This window comes from Chanos chanos, chromosome 5 (assembly GCF_902362185.1).
Source record: "Chanos chanos chromosome 5, fChaCha1.1, whole genome shotgun sequence".
Taxonomy (NCBI): Eukaryota; Metazoa; Chordata; class Actinopteri; order Gonorynchiformes; family Chanidae; genus Chanos; species Chanos chanos.
Window position 1 is genome coordinate 14,126,106 of NC_044499.1, and position 27,682 is coordinate 14,153,787.

Sequence of the window (27,682 nt, forward strand, 5' to 3'; positions counted from 1 at the left end):
CATTCAGCCAAACACATCCGATCTAGAGCCTGCCTCTCTTACCTTAGCATTAGCTCTTACAACACAAAGCACCACCCTGCACCAACAGCACCTCCATCACAGACAAACTCCAATCAGACTGTTGCCTATGCAAATAGTGCAACTACGTAGTTAGTGGTCGGTCTACACATTGTTACCTTATCCTTACTGTGTGACTGCCAATAGTATAATGTAGTACGCAAGAAACAAAGAGCACCAAGTAGATGCTTAAGTGTCTATGAAAAATGTAGTGTTTTGTTAAAACTGTTCATTGGAACGCATAAACTTTGCCCCTAACAAGAAAGGGAAAAAAAAAAAAACAGTGAACAGGTTTAAGTAAAGAGGCTTTTCATCGTACTAAGATCAATCATCGTAAATACATATTGTACAGGGAAGCAAGACACAGTGAGTCTTCAGAAAACTATTTTAACATCTTATATACAAAATAAAACCCAAAGTATTTGTAAATATTTACAGTTGTTGGTGCTTGCGAAGGCAGGCTCGGAGGCTGGAGATACGCTCAGACATACAAATGCGACATAAGCTATAGCAAACACGACTAAGCTTTTTTCATATGGTCTCGAGAGGAGAGGAAAGGGTGCTATTTACACACTGTGAAGCCCTATTCATAATTTAGCACGACACATTATGAAGACTTCATGCATCTATTGCGCAATGAGTATTGCCCAAATTACCTGCTTGCCCAATGAAACCTGAAGAGTAAGACTTCCACTGTGTTACGGTGGCTATTGTGACACATCTGGGTGCACACTGAATGACAGTGAACAGGTATGTGGCAGCAGGATAAACAATTTCTAATAAAAAAAAAAAAAAAAAAAAACTCAAATCCTGGATAACATTCAGGTTTTAAACGAATGAGTACAGTTTAAAGGAGCATTTGAGTGGAGGACTGAACTCGGATGGTGGGAGTACGAATCTGGGAGGTGGAGTCCCGCAGGAGAAACTGGACTAATTCTCATGAGGCTTGGAAAAGGGCTTGTGTTCTAGGCTCTGGGCTTGTTGGGAGGGCGACGGAGCGTGCGAGTGGAGGTCTGGAGCCAGGCCCTTGCGGGCGCACACGACAGATCTCACGTTCTCGGCATGTATGATCGACTGAGGGCGATAGCCAGCTCCAGGTCCTCCTGCTCCTGTAGCCTGAGTCTCCTGATTCGCTCCGCTTCCTCACGCTCACTCTCACGCGTCGCCCACTCCAGCTGCTGAGCTTCACTTCCGAACTGATGAGGAGCAAACAAACAAACAAACACAACTTAATACATGCTTTACATCAGGCATTCACACACATCATTATTTACTTACTGTGGATATTCAAACTTTACAGTGTAAGTCAACACACAATAGTAGACATGCTAAGCGGTGGAATGAGTGCTTTAAATCAAATCATATGTTTATTACAGCACCATTCACATTGACTATTGCGCTGTGCTGAGAGCTTAACAATATACAGTACAGCTTTTGTGTTTGTACCTCATGAGCAACAGGCAAGATGGTGCACTCTGTGAGTGGTGATTGGTGGAAATCAAACTTAATAAAAAGAAATATAAAATCACAAAAGTGGATGTGCATAATTTGAGCAAAAGAAGCATTTGAGCTTTGATTTTCTAAAAGAAAAAAAAAAAAAGTTGAAAGAGGAATCAGAATCCTAACTCATACAACTACGTCAGCGTCTAATAGCCCTGTGCTGACACCGACATGTAAACACTAAATCTCTCATCATTCCCAATCAAGCTGTGGTTGGCTCAGATATTACTGCCTGATGAGAATACCATTTTAATCGTGTTCAATTTTCTTTTCATTTCGTTTCCACCAAGTGAGTGAATCAGATTTGAGATTGCGGGTTTTTTTTTTTTTTTTTTTGGTCCCCGTGTGATTTAGAGTGATTTGTTTTGCTCATTGGGTGGAGTATGTGCACGTTGTGGTTTCCACACATGCAAAGAGTTCACTTTTGGCTACAGATTCCATCAGCCACCTTACCTTCAAACTTTCAGTGCCTGGGAGAAAAACATATGACACACTATAATCGTGATTAAAAACACACACGCGTAAAAGCACACAGCATGCAATGAACAAACACAAACACTACATAAGCTGTTAATTGCACAGCAATGACATGCAACTGCATCACACATTACCACAGTGTCATGCAGCGTATCCATCTCAGAGCACTATGGCTGACATAGCTCTTCTGTCGCAAGCACAAGAGAGGGGCCATTTTATCTGAAAGATCTTATTAGTACACTGGGTTTCTCTTATTTGGTATCCTATCACCCCGTGAAGGGCTCTCTCTAAACATCTAAAAATACATTTGAAAAGAAAAAAAAAAAGGTGCTATTTGTGAGGCATCTGTGGCATATTACAGCAGTAGAGGCTGTTTACTGGCAAGTGCTTCAAAACAGGAAATTATTTGGTTAAGCTTCTTTTCTTCATAACTTGTGTGTTAATCTGAGGTCAGTGATAGTGCACCAAGAACTAACTGTTAATTTGACTCAAGAATGTGTTGAATTTATAGAATGCATTCAGAAATTGTTCACCTTTTTCTACAGGTGAGGAGACCAACTCAGAGCTGGTCATCTGCTTCTGTTAGCAGTGCTATTTAAATACAAAAAGGCTCTTGACAGAACCCAAGCAGAGTAGGTTACCTCTGCTGCATAAGTCACATTCATTCATGGTGCTCAAAGCCCAGGACTGGTTTGGCATCTAATGCACAGTAAGGCTTTGCAAAGGTAAAGAGATGCTACATGCGGGAACAGTATAGGAATCTCTAAAGCATGGCAATGCATTTTTAAACAACAAACAATGGGAATAAACCAGGGTATGTCTGACCGCTGACACATTCATGTGCAACAGAGCGGTCGCAGCCAAGGAGGCAGAGAAAGAGAGCTAGATATGCCGGGGGGGCGGGATGGCCGGGATAAAATGGAGAAAATCCCAGTAGCTAAGCAGGAAAAAACAAAAAAAAAGAGGAGATCAAAACATCGAGTGGTGAGCACTACTGTCACTAGCAGCGGGCGGGCGGAGACACAGCGGGACACGGGCGGGTCACAGCGGACGTCACTTACGGCGGTGAAGTCAGTAAAGGCAGGTGAGGAGCCTTTGGAGGGTTTGCCAGACGAGGACGAGGGATAAAAACCTCTGTCCTCGAACGGCGTCGGAACACGAACGGCACCAAAGTGGTGGCCATGAGGCCCCAACCCTGGCTGGTTTACCATGATATTTTGACCTAAAAACAGTTTAAAGAGAAGACAGATTACAGCTATTCTAGACGCAACACAAGAGAAAGAGCACACCAAGAGTTCCTGACCAAATCCATGCCCTGGGACTTGCTTGTGGAGTACCATTTAACTCTTCAGTGATGTCTTGTTGATCTTGTAATAGATATCCATGCTAGAATAACCATGTACAAAGCAAACTGAATACACGGATATGAGAGGTTTCATGTCAGTTTGTTGTCAGCTTTCCGGTTTTGATTTAGGAGAAAATACTAATTATGACTACTATTATTACTATTATCATGATGATGATGATTATTATTATTACATTTGTATGTATTTTGCATCAGGAAAATGGGGCTTTCCCCATCCTTGCCTGCCATGCGATAAGGGCTGGGTTATTAAAAGTTCTAGATTTACTCGTGGTACACCAAAACCACGGCCAGAGTTTCATTTCTGCAAAAAGAGTAAAGATTAAAACCTAACGACATAACCATTACCCACCATAACCCACTATGACAACAACTGAAAAATAACTTTTTTTTTAACAAAAGCCGCGGGCACAGTGAAATTCCATACGTCAGTTGCCCGCAGTTGACCGACGTTATAAAACCTCAGGAAGAAGTCAAAAGTCCCAGGCACCTCGGAGACCTTAAAAAATGCGACTGTTACGGAGGACTGTACACAGAGGTCTGCTTTAGTGTGGTCGGTCGGATCAGAAACGGGTCTCTCTCGTTGAACCCTGAGACTGCAACACTGGAGTTTCTCACAGATAAACAGAGGAAGGCAGATAAAAGAACACATGTGACAGAAAGTGACAGAGGAAACCAAAATCCTACGCTGGCATGCTTTTAGCCACCCGTGGGAACATCACATTGGTCGGTGCTCCTCGAGAGTGTGAAAACCACGCATAATTTACTCCTTCACAGGGCCGTCATCATGCAAAGGTCATTTAAGTCTACACTAAGTTCCATGAAAGCGCAAGAAGACCACACCCGCATCTACACTGACAACACAATAACACTTCAGAAATGATGCAAAGCGATCAAAACACCGTGTAGCATTTAAACCAAAGAAAACAGATTGTGTTGGATTGTAAATGAAGATGTAAATGGCTAAGCTTACGGTATAAACAGCGCGTCAAAAAGCCGTGTAATAAAACGATGTGAGAGAGGAAAGACGAATATGCGTATGTAGGTAGCAACCTTTCTCTCGCATCCGATGGAGTCCGCTTTTGGCTAAGACCTGAAACCAAACAGTTTCTAATCAAATCACCAAAACCATGCTGTACAAAACCAGACATACAGTTCCTTTGACTGCACTCCAGTGGTAGATTCTGAAATTCAACACCAAACAAAAATGTTGCTTTAAGGTGAGCTGCCCATCTTCTTTTGATTATAAAGAGTGTTTTAAGAAATGAAGTGCAGCAGATACCCCATTCCCCCATTTCAGTCAGGGGAGCATTTACAACAGACATTGTTTCACTTTAAAGATTCAGCAACCTGAGCACAGAAATGGTAGAAAGTCAACAGAAATGTAGGAATTTTAATGCACTACTATAGTAGAGTTTGATTTTTTGATATTACCTGTTTGACTTTGGCAAACAGGTAATAAGAGGAGAACATCCTGTAAAAGAGCAAGAGCCCATTTATACTGTCTGTAAAAATACATTTTGGCCTATAATCAGACTCCAATCATTTTCACACCACATCTTTTCCTAATTAATCATATGCACTGGTATGATGTGTGTGTGAAGGTTTTTGTGGGGTTTTAGCATCTGAGGGACTAAGAAAGGCAGATACAGACACTACACTACATTCTAATCTTGCGGATGTGTGTGTGTGTGTGTGTTTGCCTGTGTGTGTTTAGGTCAGTGCTGATGCATACATGAAGATAACGGTGTGCCCAGAGTTCAGCCTGCACTGACAGTACAAAGACTTAGGTCAAAAGGCTAAACTAGTTCACAAAGAGATCACAGTGGAAAAAAGTTGAGAAAAGACTCACAGAGTCACATGTGTGCACAAACGCACACACACATACATATACACATACACACACACACATACACACACACACACACACACACACACACACACACACACACCTTGCTAAGACACACTTCCACTTCTCTTTTCTGTGCTGAGGCAATTATCAGAGAGCAGAAACAGAACCCTTTATCTTGTCTTAATTTATCATCATGTCTTACACATATGCTCTTGTGCGGGTGATTCTTCTGTAAACCTTTCGATTAAAACCAACACAAACCATTACCATAATGTTTTTGTGGCATTTTAAGGTAGTTTCGTTCTGCTCTCCCCATTCCAATCATTACCATGCTTTATATATAAAAGTCTGACTGAAGAGAAGCTTATCTGTGAACTCACAGCTTGCTTACTGACTCCACAGAGATGTGTTTTTCAAAAAAGGGAAGTGCTTTCACTTTTAGTCAATAACAGTGCATGAGCTTCAGCTGCATCTCGTACAGTTTGTAACTGCATACTAACTGCCAACTATCAGCTTTGAGATCCCCTAGATGCAAGATGTTTACCAACAATTATTTCAGTTGACCTACACATATAATTATCTAAGACGGAGGGAGAGGGAACTTCCTACAGCAGTCTTGAGTTACTCTTTTTTTCCCAGCATCATTTTTGCTGTGGACTTGTGACAGTGCCAAAGGCATCAGAGAGACTTGAGATTGGCATGGTGGGAGAAGGACAAACCCTGCATAAGAACACAGTTTGTTCAACCATCTGGCCGCTTGGTGGCACAAGAGCAGACGTGTAATTTAAAGACAACCTGATTATATATATATATACATATATACATATATATATATATATATATATATATATATAAATAAATGTTGGTATAATGCATCTTTGGAAAGTTTACAAATTGAAATAAAAAAAAAAAAAAGACTGACTAAATGTTTCGCAAATCAGACAAAATTAGGTTCCAGTGTTCTGTGTTAAATTGGAAATTAAAACTTTCAAAATTACATTTGGAACGCTCCTGTTAAATGTGGATTAATTGTATACTTTCAATACCCAACTACAGTGAATCACTGATATTAATGTTATATTGTCTAACATGCATGTTTCATCTCTCTCTCTCTCTCTCTCTCTCTCATGCACCAAGGCAAAACAAACACACAAGAGTACTCACTGTAAGGAGGGGGTGCTGGTTTAGAAGGCCCAGGTTTTTTGGGAGGAGGCAGAGGGTAGGTTGGCTTGCGCCCAGGTGTTTCTCCAGATGATCCCTTGATAGAAAACATGGTTTAGTCAACACATCAATGTCAGCACATCATTATACCTGACAGCACTGTTTCTTCTACTTACTAATGGTAAATAAGCAGATAGTGATTGATTATTCACAAAGCCAAAAGTGTAGCATTGATTAAAGCTCAATCTCAAGACATGGCACTTCATTAGTCCAAAGGTACAAATATTCAGTATGAGACGGTTCCCTGTCCACATTGCGGTATGTCTACAGTAAGCCATAAAATTAATAATATGACAAAATACAAAAGGTATAATACTTCAGACATAATATACAATAATACCCTCAAAGAGATGTTAAAATTTTGCAATTTGGAGTCATTAAAAGAGCCACTCTTTTCTAAAACGAAGAAAAGTATTACTCTGTGAAACGGTTCCAAAAACGTTCTTTTAACAATCAACTCTTTCCTACCTTTGACATATGGCCAAAGTTGGCAAACCCAGATTTCCCTCCAAAAGAGTCACTGCCAAAGGGGTCCGTTGTCGCGAAGGGGTCTATGGGAGACGGCACAACGAACACACATGTGGAAACATCGAGTAGCGTAAAAGCTTTAATAATGCCAAACCACACGGTTCTACCAACTTTGGGTTTTTGTTTACCCAAGAACTCGGATGCTATTTTAGGAGCGGAGCTATGTGGCACCACAGTTTCGTTTTTCCATGACCCCGAATGTTCAAAAGCCCAGAGTTTGTTTTCCGTGTGATGTGCCTGACGTATGTCTCTGATTAGTCAATTACGGCACTAAGTAGAGTCAGTGTTCACAGTGTTACCATTAACCCTCTGTTTTCAGCACTGCGCCAAATATGTTCATGACCTCATGAACACACTGACGCACACTTAACGTAGAAGAGAAGAAAACAAACCATTGTGAAACACTCTGTTTGTTGTGATGGCTGTCACAAAGGCTGGCATTGAGAGAGAGAGTCCATCTACGAATCTATGACCCAGGCTGTGTGTGTGTGTGTGTATACACTCCATGTGTGAGAGCATTCCAACAAATCACACAGAAACACCAGTGTTTCACGGGAAGGTGAGTACTTTTGAGACTGTATGGGAGTATGTGTTTTCAATAATTTAAGCCCGCTTCCTCCGAAACGGACGAAAAAAACCCCCAAAAAACAGAGCGTACCTCCTCAATGCAACTGTTTTAAGAGAGAACAGTGAGGGGCTGAGCGTGTTATGCTGCGTTTGTGTTGCGACGCGATTCTGCACTGCACTGCTCTTAGTCAGATTTTTCCGTTATGTTTGGTCACAAAGCACCTCCTGTTTTTCCAGCGGTATTTTGAGAAACCCTGGAGTTAAATGTGTAGGTAGACCACTATAAATAGACTTTAGCCACAGGAAAATATGAAGTCTTGCAGGTAAAAATGACAAGCCGCAACCTTTTAAAAATAAAAATTATAAAATGCATGCCTATGTTAAATTTAGAAAGGCACAAAAAGTTCTTCAGATGAGAACTTATAGTATACAGTGAACACGAAACATAGCTTTGGTCTTTCATTAGACGTTTCCATGATTTGCTGTCCTGCATCTGCCGTCACACTCTCCGTTAGTGGAGCCAATGACTTTTTATTTTCTGATTTCATCATGTAAAACCTACAGACTCATTGCAAGAAACCTTTCTTTGAAATGCGCTACGTTTTTATCATTTGCGTTCAGTTTTCATATACCAAAAATGTAAATACTAAAGCTTTCACGCTAACTCATCTCAGTCATGGCTACACAATATCACATCATCGGTGGTTTTCCAAATTAACCATAGAGTACAGTTACACAACTCTTGACTATCTGTCTTTTTATGCGTGCGTGGTCTTCTCCCCAAACTTGAAGCATCACATGTGCAGACGTTAAGGCTCCTTGTGAAACACCCTTGACTATCTAATAATCTTCTTTCTCAAACACAAGCAGAATCAGTATAAACAGTGACTGTTAGCTTCCTCTTTACGACAATTCTCAGAGAAATGTGCGTGTTTGGTCATACAGAGATAAGCCCTCTCATAAAACTAGGTGCTGCCTTTAAAAAAAAAAAATCCATATTAGGTAAAAGCAAATAGTGCAAGTAAGGTGAACTAGACATTATTAACTGTAGATCAACTGTAATATCTGTGTTGGATGACAGCTGACATTGTGAACAAAGCAGATATGCTTTGTAGGACATTGCTGTGGTGCAGTGACAGTAGGTGTACCTGTATCTTTGGCCTTAGCACCAGTGGATGTGAGGCTGCTACCTTTTCCAAAGGATACAGGCTAGAAAAAAATCAAGAGAGTGACAATAGTATTTAATGAGTATGACATCATGATTAATAGCAAAATAAAATGACAGTGCGTAATGTAAAAAGGCAGAAAAATGTGCAATATGACAATTAGAATTTCTGCTCTTACTTTCATGGGACGCGCAGGCTTTCCAAAAGGATCGCGGGACGCAAACGGGTCTTTGAAAGGATCGTTCTCTTTGAATGGATCTCCTCCAAAAGGATCAGCTACAGGGGTAAGAAGACCCAGGTTGGTTCCTGTATCACTGTGTCTCTCTTTAAAACTTATATTCTGTTTAATCTGATACACGTGCGTGCACACACACACACACACACACACACACACACACACACACACACACACACACACACACACACACACACACTAACATGCTTGCTGGTGCAAATCTTCAACAAAATACTTATTCACTGGCCACAGAAAAATAACTGTGTTCTTCCATTATATTTTATACACAATCATTCCCTATATCTCACATCATGAATCAACGTTAGAATCCTATAAACAGAAAAGGTTGTGGAGAACCTTTGTTGAAGGGGTCTGATTTGAAGGGGTCTTCAGTCTGGAAGGGGTCTGCACTAAGTTCTGAAGAACTGCTGTTGAACATGGTCACTTTAGACTGGAAAGAATCCCCCTGAAACACACATACACACACACACACACACACACACACACACCATTCAGAGCTTTATTTACACTACTGCAGAAAATATTATCATTGTAATATGGACGTTGAGAATTGCGCTTACTCATATTGACATGGTACCAGCACCATAAACAGGTCACTCATTCATTCATTCACTCATTTCCGGTGCTGGAAATGGTTTAGACTCAATAATGTGGAATGTGGAGCACTTTCTAGGGAACAAGGTTTCACTTCACAGTATACAGCTGTGTGATAGGTTTGCAAATCTACATGAGCCTGGTTCTTGCAACTCTGGAGTAAGTGTGTGTGTGTGTGTGTGTGTGTGTGTGTGTGTTTTCACACTCCCCGTCATGTATACATGATGAGATCCATTTCTGAAAACATGATTACCAGAAATCTGAAACTTTTTAATAATGTTCACAGAAGCAAAACCACAGTGACTTCATGGAAACTCAAACAAACCTCTCTACAGTACTCATATATGTAGTCTACTTTAGTGCACAAACACTTCCAACTTAATTTTTCATGAGAAAATTATGATCATGCCTAACCGCTGTCATATGAGATAATAAGTCGCACATCAAAAGCTGTAAAAACGTTCAACTGTTGACCCTGTCAGTTCTTGGTAAGTCTCAGATACTATTCTGATTAGCAAATATGAAGCAGAATTGACACATACTCAGAAATGCTCCATAAAATGAAAGAAATACTTCAATAAACGGATTCATTGTGTACTTACTGTGGTATTGAAGTCTCTGCTCTCATCCAACTCTTCGATCTTGTTCAGTTCGCTCAGGCTACCATTCAGGGCTTTGTTATAACGCTCGATGGCTCTGTTCACCTCCTCCTGGCTGTTCTGAATCTGGGTGAGTTTACCGTGAGCCTGCTCAGGCCACCAAAACTCACAGTCAGGAATGAGGCCACTTTTCATCAGAACACACTAATTGATACATCATCTACGACTAAACCATGTGAGGACCAAATTCACAGGTAATGACAGCGTTCCTCAAGGCTGTCTTTAAGAACTGTGTGAATGTGTCTACGTCGTGTTGGACTGAAACTGAACTGTCTCTTAATGCACCTCGGCCGTCCTGCTACAGAAGGTGTAGCGTACATATATTTGTTGTTTATGTGAACACATATGTAGGTATGTACGTATGAACGTATGTATGTGTCTGACCTGATCCATCTCGTCCTGGGAGGTCCTGAGGAGTTTGAGGATACTCTCCAGTTTGGCCTTGCCAGCTTGCATGTTCTCCTCCAGCTGTCTTTCCTCCTCCTCCAGGCAATACAGGTCAGTCTTAGTCCTGCTCAGCTCCTTCTCCTGAGTCTGCACATCTGCCTCTTGAGTTTGAATCTGTGTCTGCAATGTCATGATCTGCAGCCCAAAAAAAAAAAAAAAAACAAAACAAAAAAACAAACAAACAAACAAACAAAAACACGCAATGAACTTAAGACACAACCCGGTTCAGTTCGGGCCATCCAAGACGCTACTGCAAATCCGTCTTTTTCCTTTGGTTTTTACGGTCGACTCGTCATCTGGACTCTCTCACCTTGTTGTTCTCTTCCTGACACTTCAGCTTGGCCTCGTTCAGCTTGTCTTCCAGCTTCGCCTTCTGCTGCTCCATGTCACGCAGTCTGTCCTGAGCAACCTGTTTCTGCCCCTCTAGCTCCTGCACGCCGCTGTTCTCACGCTCCAGATCTCCCTGCATTTTCTACAGGAGGTAAAAAACAGTCAGCGCAGGGGCTTTGACAGCGCTCGGGCCCGACCCATCAGGACCCTCCACATCACGGTTTTCCTGCCGCGAATCTGTCCGTACGTCCCGCTCAAAAGAGACGGTTTCGTCAACTCTCAGTTACGACGGCTTTAAGACCGTTCTTGTAAATCACTGCTGTCAAAACGATCCACCAGCTCTTTGTAAGTTGAAGTTTTTCCTTAGTTTACAGGCAACAACCTGTTCGTGTATGCCTCAGGTAAAAGACATATGTCAAGTGTTCTCAAGCACACTAATTCAAAGGTCAAAACAGATATGGAACTGATAGAGATGAGCACGTCACATCCAATTAAATCCTGCCAAAATGCTGCTAGAGAGGTTTGAGTCGGGTTTCCACTTTACGGAGAGCTGTCGTTATAAACGTGTATGGCCATACCTGGACATCACTGTTCTTGTGACGGAGCGTCTCCTCCTGTTCTCTGATCTCTTTCTCCAGGGCACGCTTCTCGCTGTGCAAGAGCAGTACACACAAAGCAGAGTCAGGGAAAGAGCTAAGTCACATCTGTTTTCCAACCGATGGAAAAACTGCAGAGTCTGCCTGAGGGACAAGGACCGAACTAATAGAGAGTCAAGAGACACTCAAGTTGACTGATACTGTGGGGCAAAAAAAAAAAAGTCACTAAGCGAACTGGAACCAAACGTCATACAAAGTGGTGAAAGGAAGTGCTATGAGCCCTGTAGAATGATCTGCGCTCCTGTATTACTTGGACGAAACTTTGATTTCATAAGAATGGAAAGAGAGAATCTGGAATGCTGGCTTAACGCGCTCTATAAAGACATTAAAAAAAAAAAGAGCAGATCTCATGAAGACTATAGGAGCACAGACAATTCTAAAGGGTTAGGCAAGTTTTTCACACCACTGTGAAAATGTTGCAGGCAGATGACAGATACATTAGTGGCCAGTGGTGAGTCACTTTTTCTGCTATAACAATCAAGGCTTGGTAAAAGGAAAGTGTGCGCTGGCAGTAACTGTCATTGTCTCTCCTGTTGTTCATTATTAACAGTCTCTGTGTCTTTCCCAGCATGGGTACTCACCTCTGCAGCTGAGAGATTTCCTGACTGATGTCATCCAGCTCTTTGATTCCCGTCAGTTCTATTGACCCCGTAGAGCTGGTGCTGTCCTTCAGAGAGACACAGAGAGAAAGAGAGGGAAAAACACAGAGAGAGAGAGAGAGAGAGAGAGAGAGAGAGAGAGAAATTCAGGTAAAAGTGACAGATTCCCATTTCCAGAAGCTCAGCAGGAAAGAGGCATGACAAATGCACAAACTCAACTATTCTGAAACAGACAGACAAGCACAGACACAGACAGATGCACAAACACTCAGACAGACACAAAGATAGACACATTTTTATTCTTTTGTACGTGACTAAGAACTCATAACTATCGCTAGTAATTATGCATTGAATACAATATAAAATCAAATGAAATCATACAGAGAAGAGAAAAGAAAGGTGAGGTGAGAGAGAGGTAAGGGTCAGTAGATTTGTGATATTCATGCAAATTGGCACTAGGTGGCAGTGTTACTCAAGATAAGACTAGCTGACTGGTTGGCTTTCTTTAGGTGAGATGAGAAAGAGGTAAGGGCCAGCAGATTTGTGGCATTCATGCAAATTGGCACTAGGTGGCAGTGTTACTCAAGATAAGCCTAGCTGAATAGTTGGATTTAATTAAAGAGCTGATGGTGTGGACATCATGAGTGTGTTAAAAGACTGTAGCTTTATCAGTCCCTGTGATGAGGACCAGAGGGCTGTGCACTATCATGTGACACAGAAAACACTGTGTAACAACCACTTACTCTGCGTAAGCTGGTTAGGGAGGCCAATTCAGACCCAACAGACGCTGAGAACCCCGTGACACTCTATGACAAAAAGGGAAAGGACAGATGGAGAGGGAGAGGGAGAGAGCATGTGCATATGTTAAGTATGAGACATTGCATTTAATATGAAGACTCGATATTGGTCTGTGATAAGTATTGATCATATTGATTATAATAATAATAATATTATGCTCGGACACTGTGTAACAAACTGTCTTTGAAAATAATAAATGTACAATGCAGCATCTGCACACAGAGCAGTAAAAGACAGAGCACTGGTTTAGAGGTTATCAGTCACTACTCACAGAGGCTGGGGTGCTGCCCCTCTCAGATGGTGGGATCATGTCTGGGGTCAGACTCTGTGGTGGGTCAACACCTTTGACCTTTTCCTGGATGAGGTGCATGGCCAGACAGAACTGTTCCTTGGTCAGCTTCCCTGCCTGTTTAGTGTCTGCCAACGACCTGGAGGACAGAGAGAGAGAAGGAGAGAGAGAGAGAGAGAGAGAGAGAGAGAGAGAGAGAGAGAGAAACGACAATAACAACACTATAAATCTGTATCTAACAATTCACTCAGCAAAGGTTTGAGTGATTCTTTAACCAAGGTCTACATGGCCATAAACTGAAATAACAGTTTGTATTCATTAAATTAAAATAACACACATGTAAACTGAAATATGCTCTTTTAATTTAAAAAAAAAAAAGAAGTGTAGTGTAGTGAAGTGTAGTGAAGTTCTAGTGTAAGATCCTATAACATTTTGATCATGAACATAAATATTCCTATAAGGCTGCCTAATCTCAAAAGGGACTTTTATTTTGCTGTCAAAAACAATGCATAGCACTGAGGTCGGGGGGAAAGGTTAACAGTCATTGGGGGTTACAAACAACTGTGTTGCTGTTTCTCTCTGTCTCTCACCATATGTGTGCCAACACACTCTGTGGAAGACCCGAGTTGATGAAGATATCTTTGACTTCACCTCCTCCAACCAAGCCATCAAAATCTGAATCAGCCAAGTCAAAAATTTCCTCATACTGCCCTCTATCAGCCAGAGGAACAACCCAGTTCACTGAGGTAGGCTGAAACACACACACACACACACACACAAAAGACACACACTCAAATATGTACACGTTAAACAATCCTACCAAAACTTGTAAAAAAAAAAAAACCAAACAAACAAACAAACAAAAAAGGCAAATATCAGCAATCATACTGTCAACTGTTTCCAGTAAGAACGCGTGTTGTCAAGGCGATTCTTTGTCATGCAGAGGTGCAGATGTAAATAAAAACTTTGCATACATCCTTGTCATCCGGCACCCGGTTCTGCCAGTCAAATCAGGGTGTTTACATTCTGATTCACCACAGCACTCCCAATAGGACCAGATCTCCCATTCTCATCTCGCAAAACCGGCTCCGTGTATCAATAACAGCCCTTAGGCGTTTAACATCCTCACACGTCTTAAATATTTCTTCAAACAGTTCTTTTGAGTGCCAAAGCAAAGGAAACATTATACTATGGTGTTGGACGACCACAGGCCACTATCACTGTCTCTGTGCACCTAGCTTTACTTTCTACAAGTCTGTGGAATTTTGCTAGAGGATTCTAAACCATGATTTATAGAGAAATCCTGTCCTGTTACGTTTTGTTGACGGGTATGAAAGTCATGATCTGAGGCATTGCTCCACTGCCAGGGACAGAGAGGGCTTCTCATTGGTACAGTTTTCATGCGTATGAAAGCATTCAGGGACAACTCAAGCCCTGTGGAGGGGGGGCCGTGTCATTCTAGAAGAGACCACCTCTGTCAGAATGGAAATGTTTCACCATAGGCTGAAAGCAAGCATTGTGAAATGACTTCAGATTTTTTTCTAATGAGCTGAGCAGGTCTAAATCACGCCAGGGAAATGCATCTCATGTCATTACAGAGCAGCCAAATTCCATTAAAGTAAGAGAAAAACAATATACTCAGGCCTGTACACTTCTTTAGGGATGTACCACACGTGTTCTTGATGACAACAGGTCGATGGATGACTTGTTCAAACCTATCGTTTTTTTTCAGTACTCACTGAACCGCGTGTGTGTGTTTTTGCACGATTGTGTTCTCAAATACATATTTTATTTGTAGGGTTTATGCATTACAACACAGTCACAGTATTCCTCTCTGTGAAGCTCCTAACACCACTGCCTTCTCATGCTTTTGGTCTTTGACTCATTTCAAATTGTTTGTGTGGTCTGTTGTGGAGTATAGACTCCTTAGTTGAACCAAGCCGATGATGTCTCCCTCTCAGATTGCCATGCCAACAGAACTTTAGCCATATACCCTGACGGTCACCCTCTTTCAAAGTCACTGACACCTCCTGTAACCATGGCGACCAAATCCCACTGGGGGACCTGGCCTTACAAACATTCTTTTACCTGACCCTAAGAATAGCAAGCTCATTTTGTAATTAGCTCAGAAACCACTCCTGTGTGGGAGCACTTACTTTAAATACACATCTATTTTCTCAGTTTACTTGAGGAGTTCCTCTATCTTGGCAGTTACTTGTGCATGATTAAGTGCCAAAAACGAATATCCTAACACTTATCAGAGATACACTCATATCGTTCAGAAGAGGCTTTAAATATCTTCTCTTGACAAACAAGAAACTGAAAAAAGGAACAGCAACACTAGTTGTACTGTAAGGAAACAGAGCTGAGAGGCCAGTACAGCGTGGAATGCAGACAGACCGGTATGAAAAGCAGTGATCCTTAGAGAGAAAGCAGGGTGATCAGGTTTGTAACAGAAGAAACGGTGGGTCTTGCGCAACAGCGTTACGAGAATGAGACTCCTTCCTGCTGGACAGCTCCAGTGATCTCTAGCCTTTCGTTTGCATTCAAAGGTAGAGTTACAGCAGGCCGTCATGCCTAACTCTCTTAAGGACAACTTTCCATGCTGTCTATAGCTCTCCACACATGAGCGTGCTGAAACTATGTTTGGCTGAATATGAAACGACCCTATAGTCCTTATTCAATTAACAACTGCAGGAAGAAAAAAAAACACCTTTGAGGTGAAAAGTCTGAATTTTTGTGTAGGTGTATATCTGCTGATTTTAAAGTAATTAATGCATGTATATGCAGACTTGTTCTGATATTGAGCTCAAGGAAATCTTAATGTGACAGGCTGGTAGGCTGGTGTTTTGGCTGGAGACAGGATTTGTGTGTGTGTGTGTGTGTGTGTGTGTGTTGGTGTAGAGTCCTGGAAGAACTGCTATGGTTTGAGGCATCAGTTGGTGACAAAAGTGTGTGTGTGTGTGTGTGTGTGTTGGTATAGAGTCCTGGAAGAACTGATATGGTTTGAGGTATCAGTTGGTGACAAAGTGTGTGTGTGTGTGTGTGTGTGTGTGTGTGTGTGTGTGTGTGTACCTGTGCCGGTGTAGAGCTTTTGAATGAGTTTTTCGGCGAGAGGCTGGTTGTGGAGGTAAGCGGACTCTTGCTCGTAACAGGAGTCGTAGGCCTTAAGTTCTCTTTCAGCAGGAAAGGGCTAGATGGCAGTACAGGCACAGAGCCAGGGAGAGCACCCGCGATCTTCTTCCGCTTGGACGAGGGAACGAGAGACGAGGGCAGCGTGGAGGGCAGAGCCTCTTTCTCTCTGGCCCGATACACCAGGTGCATTGCCTGAGGAGGAGCAACACCGACACAGGGTAACATGAGCCAATCAAAATCCAACACTTAGAGCGGAGGCACGTACTGTGTGGATCTAGGAACTTGCCATGTGACTTTATTTACTTATGAGATAATCTCTAGTCAAACAGAAAGACCGCTCACAGATGTGATAGGACTTGATCTGAAAGTGTGTAAGAGGTGTGACAGCTTTAATCATTAAGATGATCAAAATACCTGAAACTATTTACTGGCTTTGGCATTTTTTTTGACAGTCTAACTTACCACTGCAAATTCCTCTTTGTCCAAGTGTCCATCTCTGTCTATATCACTGAACTCCCAAATCTGCAATGGATTAAAACCGAGGACTAAAGTACATATGGAAACTAAACAACGGATAGTTTATTATAAATATCTGAGTCAGTTACATAAATACTAAATTCTCTACCTTTCCCAGCACCTCCAGAGGAAGACCAGAGTTCACCAGAACTGGTTTCACCTTGTCTCCCGGCAACAGGCCATTGACTGGTGACAGGCTTTCAAAAATCCCATCAAACTTGGCTTTCTCATCAGGCTGGAGGGACAAAAGGTGGAGAGAGACAGGGAGCAGCTGAGCATTGCCCACCTGGTGCATACTGAGATAACAGTTATGACCCTAATATCTGGAGTCGTGGTCCAGAGGATGCCTAAGGTTAACAGGTGTCTAGATCTCTTTATCTTTTACAGTGGCAACATCAAACACTTCGGGACCACTGTAAGATATCTAAAGGATCTTCCCACTGACAGCCTGTTATCAAATTAGGATGGACATCCCAATCTCAAATAAATCATTTGATTTTATATAATAATAAATATATTCATTTAATATAATAATCATCTCACCCTCACAGCCCAAGTGGAGTCACCGGTGGCAGATGACTTACCAAGGGCAGGACTAGCTGTATCTCTCTGTAAGACAGAAAACATGCAGTGTGAAGGAATATGGACATCAGTGATGAAATATTCAGTGACTAACATGGAGTTATTTATAACTATAGTGATTACTGATTCTGGGTCAGACTAATACTCACAAATTTGGGAGGAGGTATAGATATAGTGTGATTCAGAGTGTTCTGACTGACGTCATTGCCATTTTGTGCTGAGGCCACCAGCTTCAAAGCTATGAAGAAGCCCTGTGGAACACACCATTAGTTTATCAAAGCTATGAACATAGTCTAAATGAACATGATTTTATACACACACTCACACAGGGAGGGGGAGAGAGGGGGAGAGAGGAGGAGAGAGAGAGAGAGAGAGAGAGAGAGGGAGGGAGAGAGAGAGGGAGGGAGGGAGAGAGAGAGGGAGGGAAGGAGGGAGGGAGAACATGACAGATATAAAGAGCATCATTTTATGTGATGGATGACCTCACTTGACCTCATAACCCTCACAGAACATGTGCAGAGTGCAATAACCTTTTTTTTAAATTTGATCACATACTCTATTCTACTCTGTGTGCTGTCACTCCAGTGATGAGAAGGGGCTCAACAATCAACTTTCTTTTTTTTTTTTCTGAGAGTCAGTTTAGACTTGAGGTAGTGTATATGAATAAGTTCTTTCATCAAGCAGTGAGAGGGTGTCCCTTGCGAATCCCCTTTAAAGCCAAGTTGCCTCTTGTGGGATCTCCAAATGAATGAGGAAGTATGTCAAACGGTGTTATGGCAGCATTTTATGAACCCCATCCGTTAACACAGAGCTCATGTATTTACAATGGGGATACAATGTTACAATACATTACAATATGAAATATGACAAACATGACAACAGTTTACTATACCCGTTTGTCCAAATAGCCCTTCTTCTCTGGGTCAGACAAGTCCCAAATCTGAAAGGGGTTCATGGAAGAGTGAAAAGGTACTTTTACAACAGAGTTAATGATTTTGTCTTTCAGTAGATACATTTGATTAAAAAGGATCTATTATACAGGTTTGAGACACACTACTGTAGAGTAACGGACTCAGCAAAGACCTAAATAGAATGACAAGACACTATAGCACCATCAACTCAAATGTCTATGATTCTGTGAATATGTGAGCATTTTGCTGTAACACATAACAACCCCATGTGTCATTAGTTCTAATTCTCTCGGTGACACACTGAGAATGAGCTTAACTAGAAAGAGGGAGGAATGTAGATATAGGCCTGTTTTTTTTGTTTTTTTTAAATAATGTAAACTACCCAGAGTGATCACTCCTAGTGGAGCGTTAAAGTGTTTGTCCACATTTGCTCCTCTTAATAAATAAAGCTCAAAACTGGAGACAAAAACAGTTTCTTCTATCCTGAATCATGTGATTTCATACTGTAGCCAAATCACATGAAAGAATACACAAGTTTTTGGCAAAGGACACGCCTTTCACTCTTTTCTCCAACAACTTAAGGACTGAAGGAAATAATAAGTTTAGACTAAGTGGAGTTTAATTTACTGCATAAAACACTGAGGTTTTATGAAACGTCTCTTCCTCTGGTGTTTGAGCTGTGTGAAAACCATTTCAGTCAATGTAACGACATTGCTTACACATTCTGTAGTGGTGGTCTACAGGAGTGACTGATAAACCGCGGCTGCTTCTCTCTCACCTTGCCTAGTGTGCTGTCTGAAAGTCCCGATTTCTTCAGAAACTGTGCAGCCTCTGCAGCTCCCACCTTCCCTGTGTTGGCTGGGTCCACCTGTATTCACCATGTCAAGAACAGACGGTTTTACAGGCTAACGCATCACACGAACGAGCACGATAAACAGGCGTTATAATTATGGATGCTACATGACCACATCACTTGCACCCGTCAACCGAGAACAGTACAACTCAACATCTAAAGTCTGTATTCAGCCTGAGTGTAATCAACAAAGGCCACTGGACAAGAAGATGGAATATATCACCCACAACATACCTGTCTGTAATAATTCTCATATGCCGGGTTTCCATTTGATATCTAAGGGAGACAAAGTCTGGGTGTTGATTAAGGAAGTTTTTCAGACAGATTTTGCAACTGCATTGGTGTATGACAAAAATGACAGGTTTCATCGTTCCTCTAAACAAAACGGTTAGGCAACTTTTCCTTGATTTTATTTTACTGTAAATAAATATTCTTCGCTTATTTAGACGCAAAATATTAGCAACATAGTCAGGCTGGTTAGAACTGCTATGCCCAGGATGTAATATTAGTGGCTAAAGAGACGCCTCATACGTTGCTATGCGCAAAGTCAAAACAATTGTATTGAAATAAGTGGACTGCACTTGTTACACTGTAAGAGATATTGAAAACTGCATGTCTCGTTACAGGCTGAGATTGAACAAAGCTGAAAAGTGAAGTAACTAGAAAGCTTCCTTAGTCTTAAGCTTTTAGTTATTAATGTGTCGCTAAATGGTTAAGTCTGTCAGCGCACAAGAAGGTGAAATAAACAGATGCTATGCGATCAACCGATTTCATTTCCTCTTTTATTGTTCTCATATTCATTTTGAAGCGGGTTCTTACTACGGTTTGATGATCTGCCTAATCTCAAATTCTCAGTAGTCCTCCAGTACGGAGCCATGGAAGAATTAACAACACATTAAACTTTAAAACACTTTACCTGAGTCAGGGACATGAGCGCCGCCATATTTCCTACAAAGTTTAGAACGCGCACATTCTTTTTAACGTGGACGCGCTAGTTAAGTGACAGTTCCTGTTCACCTCACCCGAACATTACGTAGACTGATTGTCATATTGTACGATTTTACAAACCTTATATTTATGCCAAACGGACAACTTTCAAAAACACAGTACATTTAGGTTTGCGATATGCTGCTTTAGACACATTCTCTTTAAGCAACACTTTCTCTAACAAAGGATAACACAGGAAGGGTTGCCTCTAGGTCGTGAAGTTTGATACACGCCTTTAATACACGTCATTGTAGCCCAGGCTAGAATGAGGAGCACTGAATAACTGCTGCGAGTACTGAGCACATCCGTAGGCTAATACTACCAGAAGAACGGGCAGGAACAACTACAAGGGTTGGGCTTCTTTTACTGTACACGAATAAGAAATAAAGTAGCCAGTGCCATGCCGAAGTAATAGTCACTAGTTATTTCATAGATTGTGTAGATGACTGATGATATAATTACAAGTTCTGTGTGTAAAAACGGTGCGTGTATATGTAATGTAATAATGCAGTCTTTAAGTTAATAAATTCATTTATTAAAACTTTGGCATCGTTTACGACACTGACACATGAAAGACTGCTCGGTCAAAAAGACTTGCAGTACAACAAATTCTATGATTACTTTCAACACACAGGGACAACATTTCACAGTGATGAGAGTAGACTGCAGTTCTACCATGGCTTCGAGATATTTCTGTAAAAAAGGATACCGTTCCCTCTATAAGGCAGTTTTTAATTTCAAGTAAAAAAATAACAGTCAGATATCTTTGTAGAAAAGGAAAACAGACAGATGAATTAATGAGTGGGACTTTGTGTGAAGTACTTATTCTGCAAAAAGGATAATGAATTTTATACACAATTTCCAAACATACAACTAGGCATTGTAATAAATATAGATGGAATATACGAGAACATATTGTTTGGGATAAAAATCAAAACGTACATTGCTTTAAAAAAAAAAAATCAGTGCCAAAAGACATTTATGTAATTCAAAATTCCATATGCACAACAGTAAAAACAAAATCTGCATGGAACACAAGATACTGTGAAATATCGTCTTTTCTTTTCTCAGGGTAATGATAGCTGTCCTCGGCAAACCACGCTATCAAACAACAGCACTGTTTGTAAAGGCTCAAAAGACCTGATGCTCTTTCAGCGCTGTCTGACTGCAATTTGTACCATGATAAAGATCTTAAGACAACAGATTTCAACAGGAGGGCTCAAAGATTCACGCCTAGAACCTTTCCAGTAACTTCAATAGAGAAGGATAAGTTTCATACATCCGTGGATTTATTGTGAGAAAATGTGTGCGTGTGTGTGTGTGCATTTTCCTTCTACACTTAAGGAAAGCTCTGTTAATCGGATGACATTTGACTGCTTATTAGAGTGACGGTGTGGCCCTGGAGCCAAAACATTCAGAGGGGAGATGCCTAATCTTTACGACGAACAATTATGATCGGTTATATTTAAGGAGTTTATGAAGGGGCAGTTTTGTTGTGGAACATTTATGCCATGATATGGTTGGGGAGAGGGAAATGCAGGAAATTTTTAACCCAGAAATATCCATTAAGTCAATAATTGTACCACTCTCCCTCTATCCCTGTAAAAAAAAAAAAAAAAAAAAAAAAAATTTATATATATGTAATAGTGACTGGGACTGAGTCACATTCCAAATGACATCACTTCAGAATGATGCCCCGCCCTCCTATCCCTGGAAACCACTGAATGTGCATTGTGGAGAGAGACCCTCCATCCTGGTTTAGAGTTCATCGTGTGCATCATCATCTTCATCGTCCTCTTTAGGAGGCTCTTCACTGTCCTCTTCCTCCTCCTCTTCCTGTCCTCCCTCTTCTTCCTCCTCCTCATCCTCATCGTCGTCCGATTCAGTGTCCTGCTCTTTGTTTTTCTCTTCCTCCTCTTTCCTTTTCTTCTCATCCTGCTCCTCCTTCATCTTCTTTTCGGGTCCCTGTGAAAACAGAGAAAACATGTATTGCCATGTTAAGTGTTGCATCAGCGGATTGTTGCATCTCCCACCAGCAGCAAAATTTCCTCTTCAGCTACGGCAACAATAATTGTATTGATGCAAATAAGTAATGTTTGGATACAGCAAACAAGAGGCACTACACACAATGAACACTTCATCTGTTTCAGCACTTAGCATATATGTATGACCTTTGTGTAAGACTCTTTTGTTTGCAGTGGTATGGTTCTACGGGCTACTCAAACAGTCCAAAATAGCAATTATCACATTTTGTTCGGTACCTTGGTAACTCCCCAAGTTTCATTCCCAAAGTCTTCTGCTTCTTTCACATCATCAGATATAAGGAAGTTGTCGAAAATAGTGCCAGACTTGACCTAGGTTTAAAAAAAACAACAACAAAAAAAGTGGAAATATGTATTGGAAATGTTATTCAGGTATAATTACAGCTCATTTCACACAGAATAACAAATTCCTATACAACTTCGTTGTATGTTATTTTCGTAAATAAGGGACATCACTTTGAAAAGTTATAATCACATGTTCCACATCAGGCACTGAACATATTGTCCCTGATTCTTAATGCTCCTCTCTCTTCTGAATTGCAAACACATAGAAGTTAAGAAGTTAGAACACTTTGTGTTGAATGGCTGACCTACATACAACACAACAAAAAAGGTGAAATAAAAAAACCATACCTGCCAGAGATCCAGTCCGATCACTCCAATACTGTCAAACTTATAGATGTTAGAATCAGGACTGTACTCAGGGTTATCAATTTCAGGGTGGACCCAAGCACCTTTGTAATTGGGGTTATCAATCTGCTTGGGTTTCCACTCTCCCTGCAGAGAGAGAAAAACAAAACAAAACAAAACAAAAAAAAAAAAACACAAAAGTTTCAGAATATTAATTCACTGCCAATCGTTAAAGTCTAAAGCTAATTCTGGTATAACCTGAAAAACAAGTAAGATAAAAAAAAAAAACACACAACTGTCACATTTTTGCAGTATCAGGAAGAGCTCAGCAGTGTTTCATTGTTTTACCTTATAATCTGGGTTTGGAATCATAGGGGGCTCCCATTCTCCATCCATATCCTCATCCCAGTCATCTGGCTTCTTAGCATCTGGATCAGGAATGTTCTCAGGTTTGTCCCAGTCCTGTGGGAGCAACAAAAAAAAGAAAAGAAAATTCTTATCAAAGCTAAGATATTGAAATAGTAAAACTTAGTCAAAGCATTTTATCTGGGGGGAAAAAAAGGTACAAAAATTCAACAAAAAACACTTCCATGTTGAAAATCATCTGATATGTTGGTAAATACTCAATATTAATTAGGCTGGGCCATCTTACACCTCTAAGGTGGTAGTACAATGAAGGATTAGGGTGGGGCAAATCCCACCTGTAATCCATTCTCTTTTCAGACTTCCAGACCAGCCACGGTCAAGCCCCACCCATTGTAAACATTCTCTAACACATTACACCACTGGCTGTCCTAAAATACCACAGGAGAATTAAAACTCTTGTCAACTCAGAAGAGGTGTAACAAAGACAATGGCCTGCAGACGAAAGCTGTACCTCTGGCTTAGTGTCCTCGGCATCGTCGATCTTAGCACGGTCATCCCAGTCCTCTGGCTTCTTAGCATTGGGGTCCTTGATCTTTTTAGGTGGCAAGAAATCCCAGTCGTCCTCAAAGGATCCAGATTCCACCTTCTCGTTGTCAATCTTAACCTCATAGGTCTGATCAGGGTTCAGAATCAGTGTGTACAGGTGAGTCAGCTCATCGTCCTGGAAGAGAATCAGACAAACATTCAATTGTGTTAATATGGTATTTTATAGACTTCACACTTTGAACAAGTCCTACAAACTGGTTTCAGAGTGTCAATTTTGGTTCCGCTGCATTTTGTCATAGTGCAGTTCATATTCAGTCTGTGTGCTATGGATGTTGTATCGCCTTCATTAGACTGTAGGTAAAGGCTCAGAGAACAAAAAGAGCGTACATACTTTGCACTTGATCTCCTTTTTGATGAGGTGATTCTTGCCTTTGTAGTTGAAGATGACATGGACTTTCTTGGTGCTGTATCCACAGATATCAGGTCCTAATGAAACGACAAAGGGGACATAGATGTTGTCATAACGCAATTCGTTATGTGACAACCGTAAAAATCATGAAACATACAGTGCGGTGCGTAAATGAACAGCGTTAGAAAGTGTGAGGAGCTGTCATGATGTGCAGGTGCCCTTCAACTTACGATGGGGTTACGTCCCAATAAACCCAGCTTAAGCTGAAAATATCAAAATGCATTTAATGCGGTACATCTAACCCAGTTGTTCTAAACTCCAGTCCTGAGGGCCCCTTGTTAAAACAACGACGTGCAGGACAGCAGGGTGCCCTCAGGACTGGGGTTGAGAACCACTGATCCAACCTACCGAACATCATAACTTAGCCCAGCCTACCTTAAACGTGCTCAGAGACGCTGTCTACAGCACACTGTAGAGCAGTGGTTCTCAGTCCTGCTCCTGGGGGACCATTCTTCTGCACGTTTTCCACCTTTCCCTGCTCTTGATTAAATCAGGTGTGTTCAGCCAATCAAAAGTGCCACTGACGAGTTCAGTCAGGTAGGTAGACGGAAAATGTGCAGAGCAGGGGTCCCTCAGGAGCAGGAATGAGAACCACTGCTGTAGAGCATCAGCCGTTTACCCTCGGGATCGGGTGGCTGACTGGCTGCGGCTCGCTGCCGCTGCCCAGCATCACGAGAGAGTATCGTACCGCATATCGCTAGCCAGGGAAAGATCAAAATTCAAAATTCGAAGTGCATTTTCGACTGAATGTATATTGCTCTTGCACCATCGTGAAGTCGAAAAATTGTAAGTCAAACCATTGTAAGTTGAGGAGTACCTGTAATTCTGTTTAACTTTGAAAGAGACATTAGCGTAAGACCACTCTTTGTTTACAAAAACCTTTATCCATTCAGCTGTAATCATGACAGTCTGAAGGTGTTCAAAGACTTTGTAGGCGTCTTGTATCTAGATCAACTCTGATGTCATTCCCACATGACCAGAAAATACAGGAATATCAAGAGTAGATGCTTCGCCTATATTCAGATGACATATGCATAAACACACACTCATGCCTCTGTCAATTCCCAAAGACAGTTTTCATTTAAATAGACCTGCAACTCACCAAACATGATGTAGTACTGTGAGTCTCCATGCATGTCAGCTTGATTGAGATCAGAAGGGAAGACCTTGACGTATCCGCCACCACAGTCAATCTTCTGTTCATGTTTGACTGTAAACTGAATAACCAAGGATTTCCCCTCATTGCTAAAGGGCTCAAAGCGGGCAGACAGAGCATAGAAGCGTGCGTCCTGGCTGGTCTGCAGCCCTAAAGAATGCCAAGAGGAACAAATGAACGAATGAATGAAAAAGGAATGAATGAGATGAAAGACAGATGATGGTTACAATACATTAAAAAAAAAAACAGGAGTGCTTACCTTTGTCTTTCTCTACATCTCCATAGAAGTTTCCAGAAGTTAGCTTAAATTGACCATAGTCTGACTTGTGCTCAGAGTTTACCCAGCGGCTCTTCCAGGCATCTGGAGAAAGACAAACTCAACATTAGAACTTAAAGGACTTGAAGGATATGATGGACTCTGCACAGAATTGAATAAAATCAAGCAACCATCACAACTTAAGATCAGAAAAGTAATGTAAAGAGGTTGGCACCCGAAGGGGAGTGGTAAGGTACTTCTTTAACAAATTATCAGTCCTTTACAACTAATAGGAGGCAATGAGAGAGAAATACGTTTTGCTTCATTTCATAGGAGTGATCCGAGATTTCCGAAAAAGTACAGGAAATTCCTGCTTTGTTTTAGGTGTTAGGGATATATCTACTTCCTGCTCAGACAACTCAGCAACTTATGGTTAACCTTCATACTAGCTACGAGTTACTTTCGTTTCGCGTGAGTTCAGTCCTATACAGCCCATGCTTCAATGAATATCAAATTTACTGACAACAAAAATTTAACGCATCGTTTACATTCCTTGTAGATTCTGTGCTAAAATAGCTTGTTAGGCAGCGAGCTCGATGTGGCAAAAAATGTGCTATACTTGCATGCGAGAGACTGACCGGTAAACTTTTTGCTACACGTTGTGCGTTTAAGTGCCCTGAATTACCCCACCACAGATTATTTAGTGTCAGGTCTATGTACAAAATGGAGCAAGAAATCGGAGTTAAATAAAGGCAGCATCTCTGAATTTTCACCATATTCTGCATGAGACACCGTGACATCACCTTTACGAGACGAATTACGAACTTACCTCCATCAAGAAACTGCTCTTTGAAAAACACAGTACCGTCGATTGAATGTATTAACAGTGCGGCTGAAAATATCGTAAACAAAGCTACGCTTCGCATTTTCGCTGTTTGCTGAAACACCTCACGAATGCACACTTGTCTACACTGTCAGACTTCTGCCCAAATCACCGTGATCTTGGAAGGTTTATTGGCAATTTCAGAGAAGCATGGGTGAACAGATGTCTATCGTTCATTGGGTCGAAAGCCGACTATTTGGACCAATCAGAGGAGACCACGAAGTGTCTGGCTGTCCTACACCGGATATGCAGTCAGCTTACTTAAATGCTGATTCTGATTCAGCGTGTGGCACCTCCATTGTGCTCATTGCCCTTAGCGACGAAGGACTGACGCAGATTCAGGATCAGGTCGTCCACTGCTTCTCTGAATTTGAGGGGCGTCGACGTTCCATAAACGGGTTCCTTGAGGAAGCAAGACTGTTTGCGGGTGGCAAAAAAAAAAAAAAACGTGTTATGGCACAATGCAATGCAAGTCACATGCTTATGCTTACAAAGTTGAAATAAATATCCATCTGATTTATATCTATTCATCAGAGTCTTATTTTGTTTTTAGCCACTTGCCACTTCCACCTGATATTTCAGGTAACGCTTCGGGTGAGGTACGGTTCACTAAGCACAGTTTTATAATTCCCTCCTGCAATTCAGTTTTGATTTAAAACTGTTTGTAGTTGGTGTAGTGCGTACAACTTTTCAATTTAAATTTAGCTCGTGCTCCAAGTAGCCAACCAGTTCTAGACTGCAATTCAGTTTTTCATCCATGGATGGCGACTCGGCTCTGCAGTGCGCACTGGTCACGTGGCGAGGCTTTCCGTCAAGTGACCTCATCCAGATAGTGCTTCAGTAATACATTACTAGAGAACAGTGCTACGAAGTATTGTACATCATGTCTGGTCATTGAACGCTGCATATCAATTTTATAACGCTTAAACAGTTTGTTTAAGCATCTTATTTGTCCGCAGTAAATCTAACTTACAACGTATCACTATTATGA

General features: G+C 41.3%; 2 protein-coding genes across 2 annotated transcripts; both read right to left on the minus strand.

Annotated features, from left to right (window-relative positions):
- Positions 1-867: 867 nt before the first annotated feature.
- Positions 868-20,345, minus strand: eps15l1b (epidermal growth factor receptor pathway substrate 15-like 1b). Its single transcript, XM_030775351.1, has 23 exons — positions 20,273-20,345; positions 19,591-19,632; positions 19,282-19,371; positions 18,485-18,532; positions 17,742-17,843; positions 17,554-17,619; positions 17,120-17,245; positions 16,957-17,016; positions 16,435-16,686; positions 13,950-14,110; positions 13,342-13,498; positions 12,255-12,340; positions 11,596-11,668; positions 10,998-11,159; positions 10,625-10,822; positions 10,184-10,327; positions 9,324-9,432; positions 8,910-9,007; positions 8,714-8,774; positions 6,939-7,021; positions 6,414-6,507; positions 3,096-3,256; positions 868-1,253 (listed from the first exon to the last, which is right to left on the minus strand). The coding sequence occupies exons 1-23, from the start codon at positions 20,297-20,299 to the stop codon at positions 1,107-1,109; spliced, it is 2,547 nt and encodes an 848-aa protein (XP_030631211.1). The 5' UTR covers positions 20,300-20,345; the 3' UTR covers positions 868-1,106.
- A 517-nt stretch (positions 20,346-20,862) lies between these two features.
- On the minus strand, positions 20,863-26,839 carry calr3b (calreticulin 3b). Its single transcript, XM_030773890.1, has 9 exons — positions 26,638-26,839; positions 25,812-25,913; positions 25,499-25,702; positions 24,319-24,413; positions 23,893-24,102; positions 23,364-23,477; positions 23,019-23,162; positions 22,605-22,697; positions 20,863-22,308 (listed from the first exon to the last, which is right to left on the minus strand). Exons 1-9 carry the CDS (start codon positions 26,732-26,734, stop codon positions 22,102-22,104), a joined length of 1,266 nt encoding a protein of 421 aa, XP_030629750.1. The 5' UTR covers positions 26,735-26,839; the 3' UTR covers positions 20,863-22,101.
- Positions 26,840-27,682: the final 843 nt, after the last annotated feature.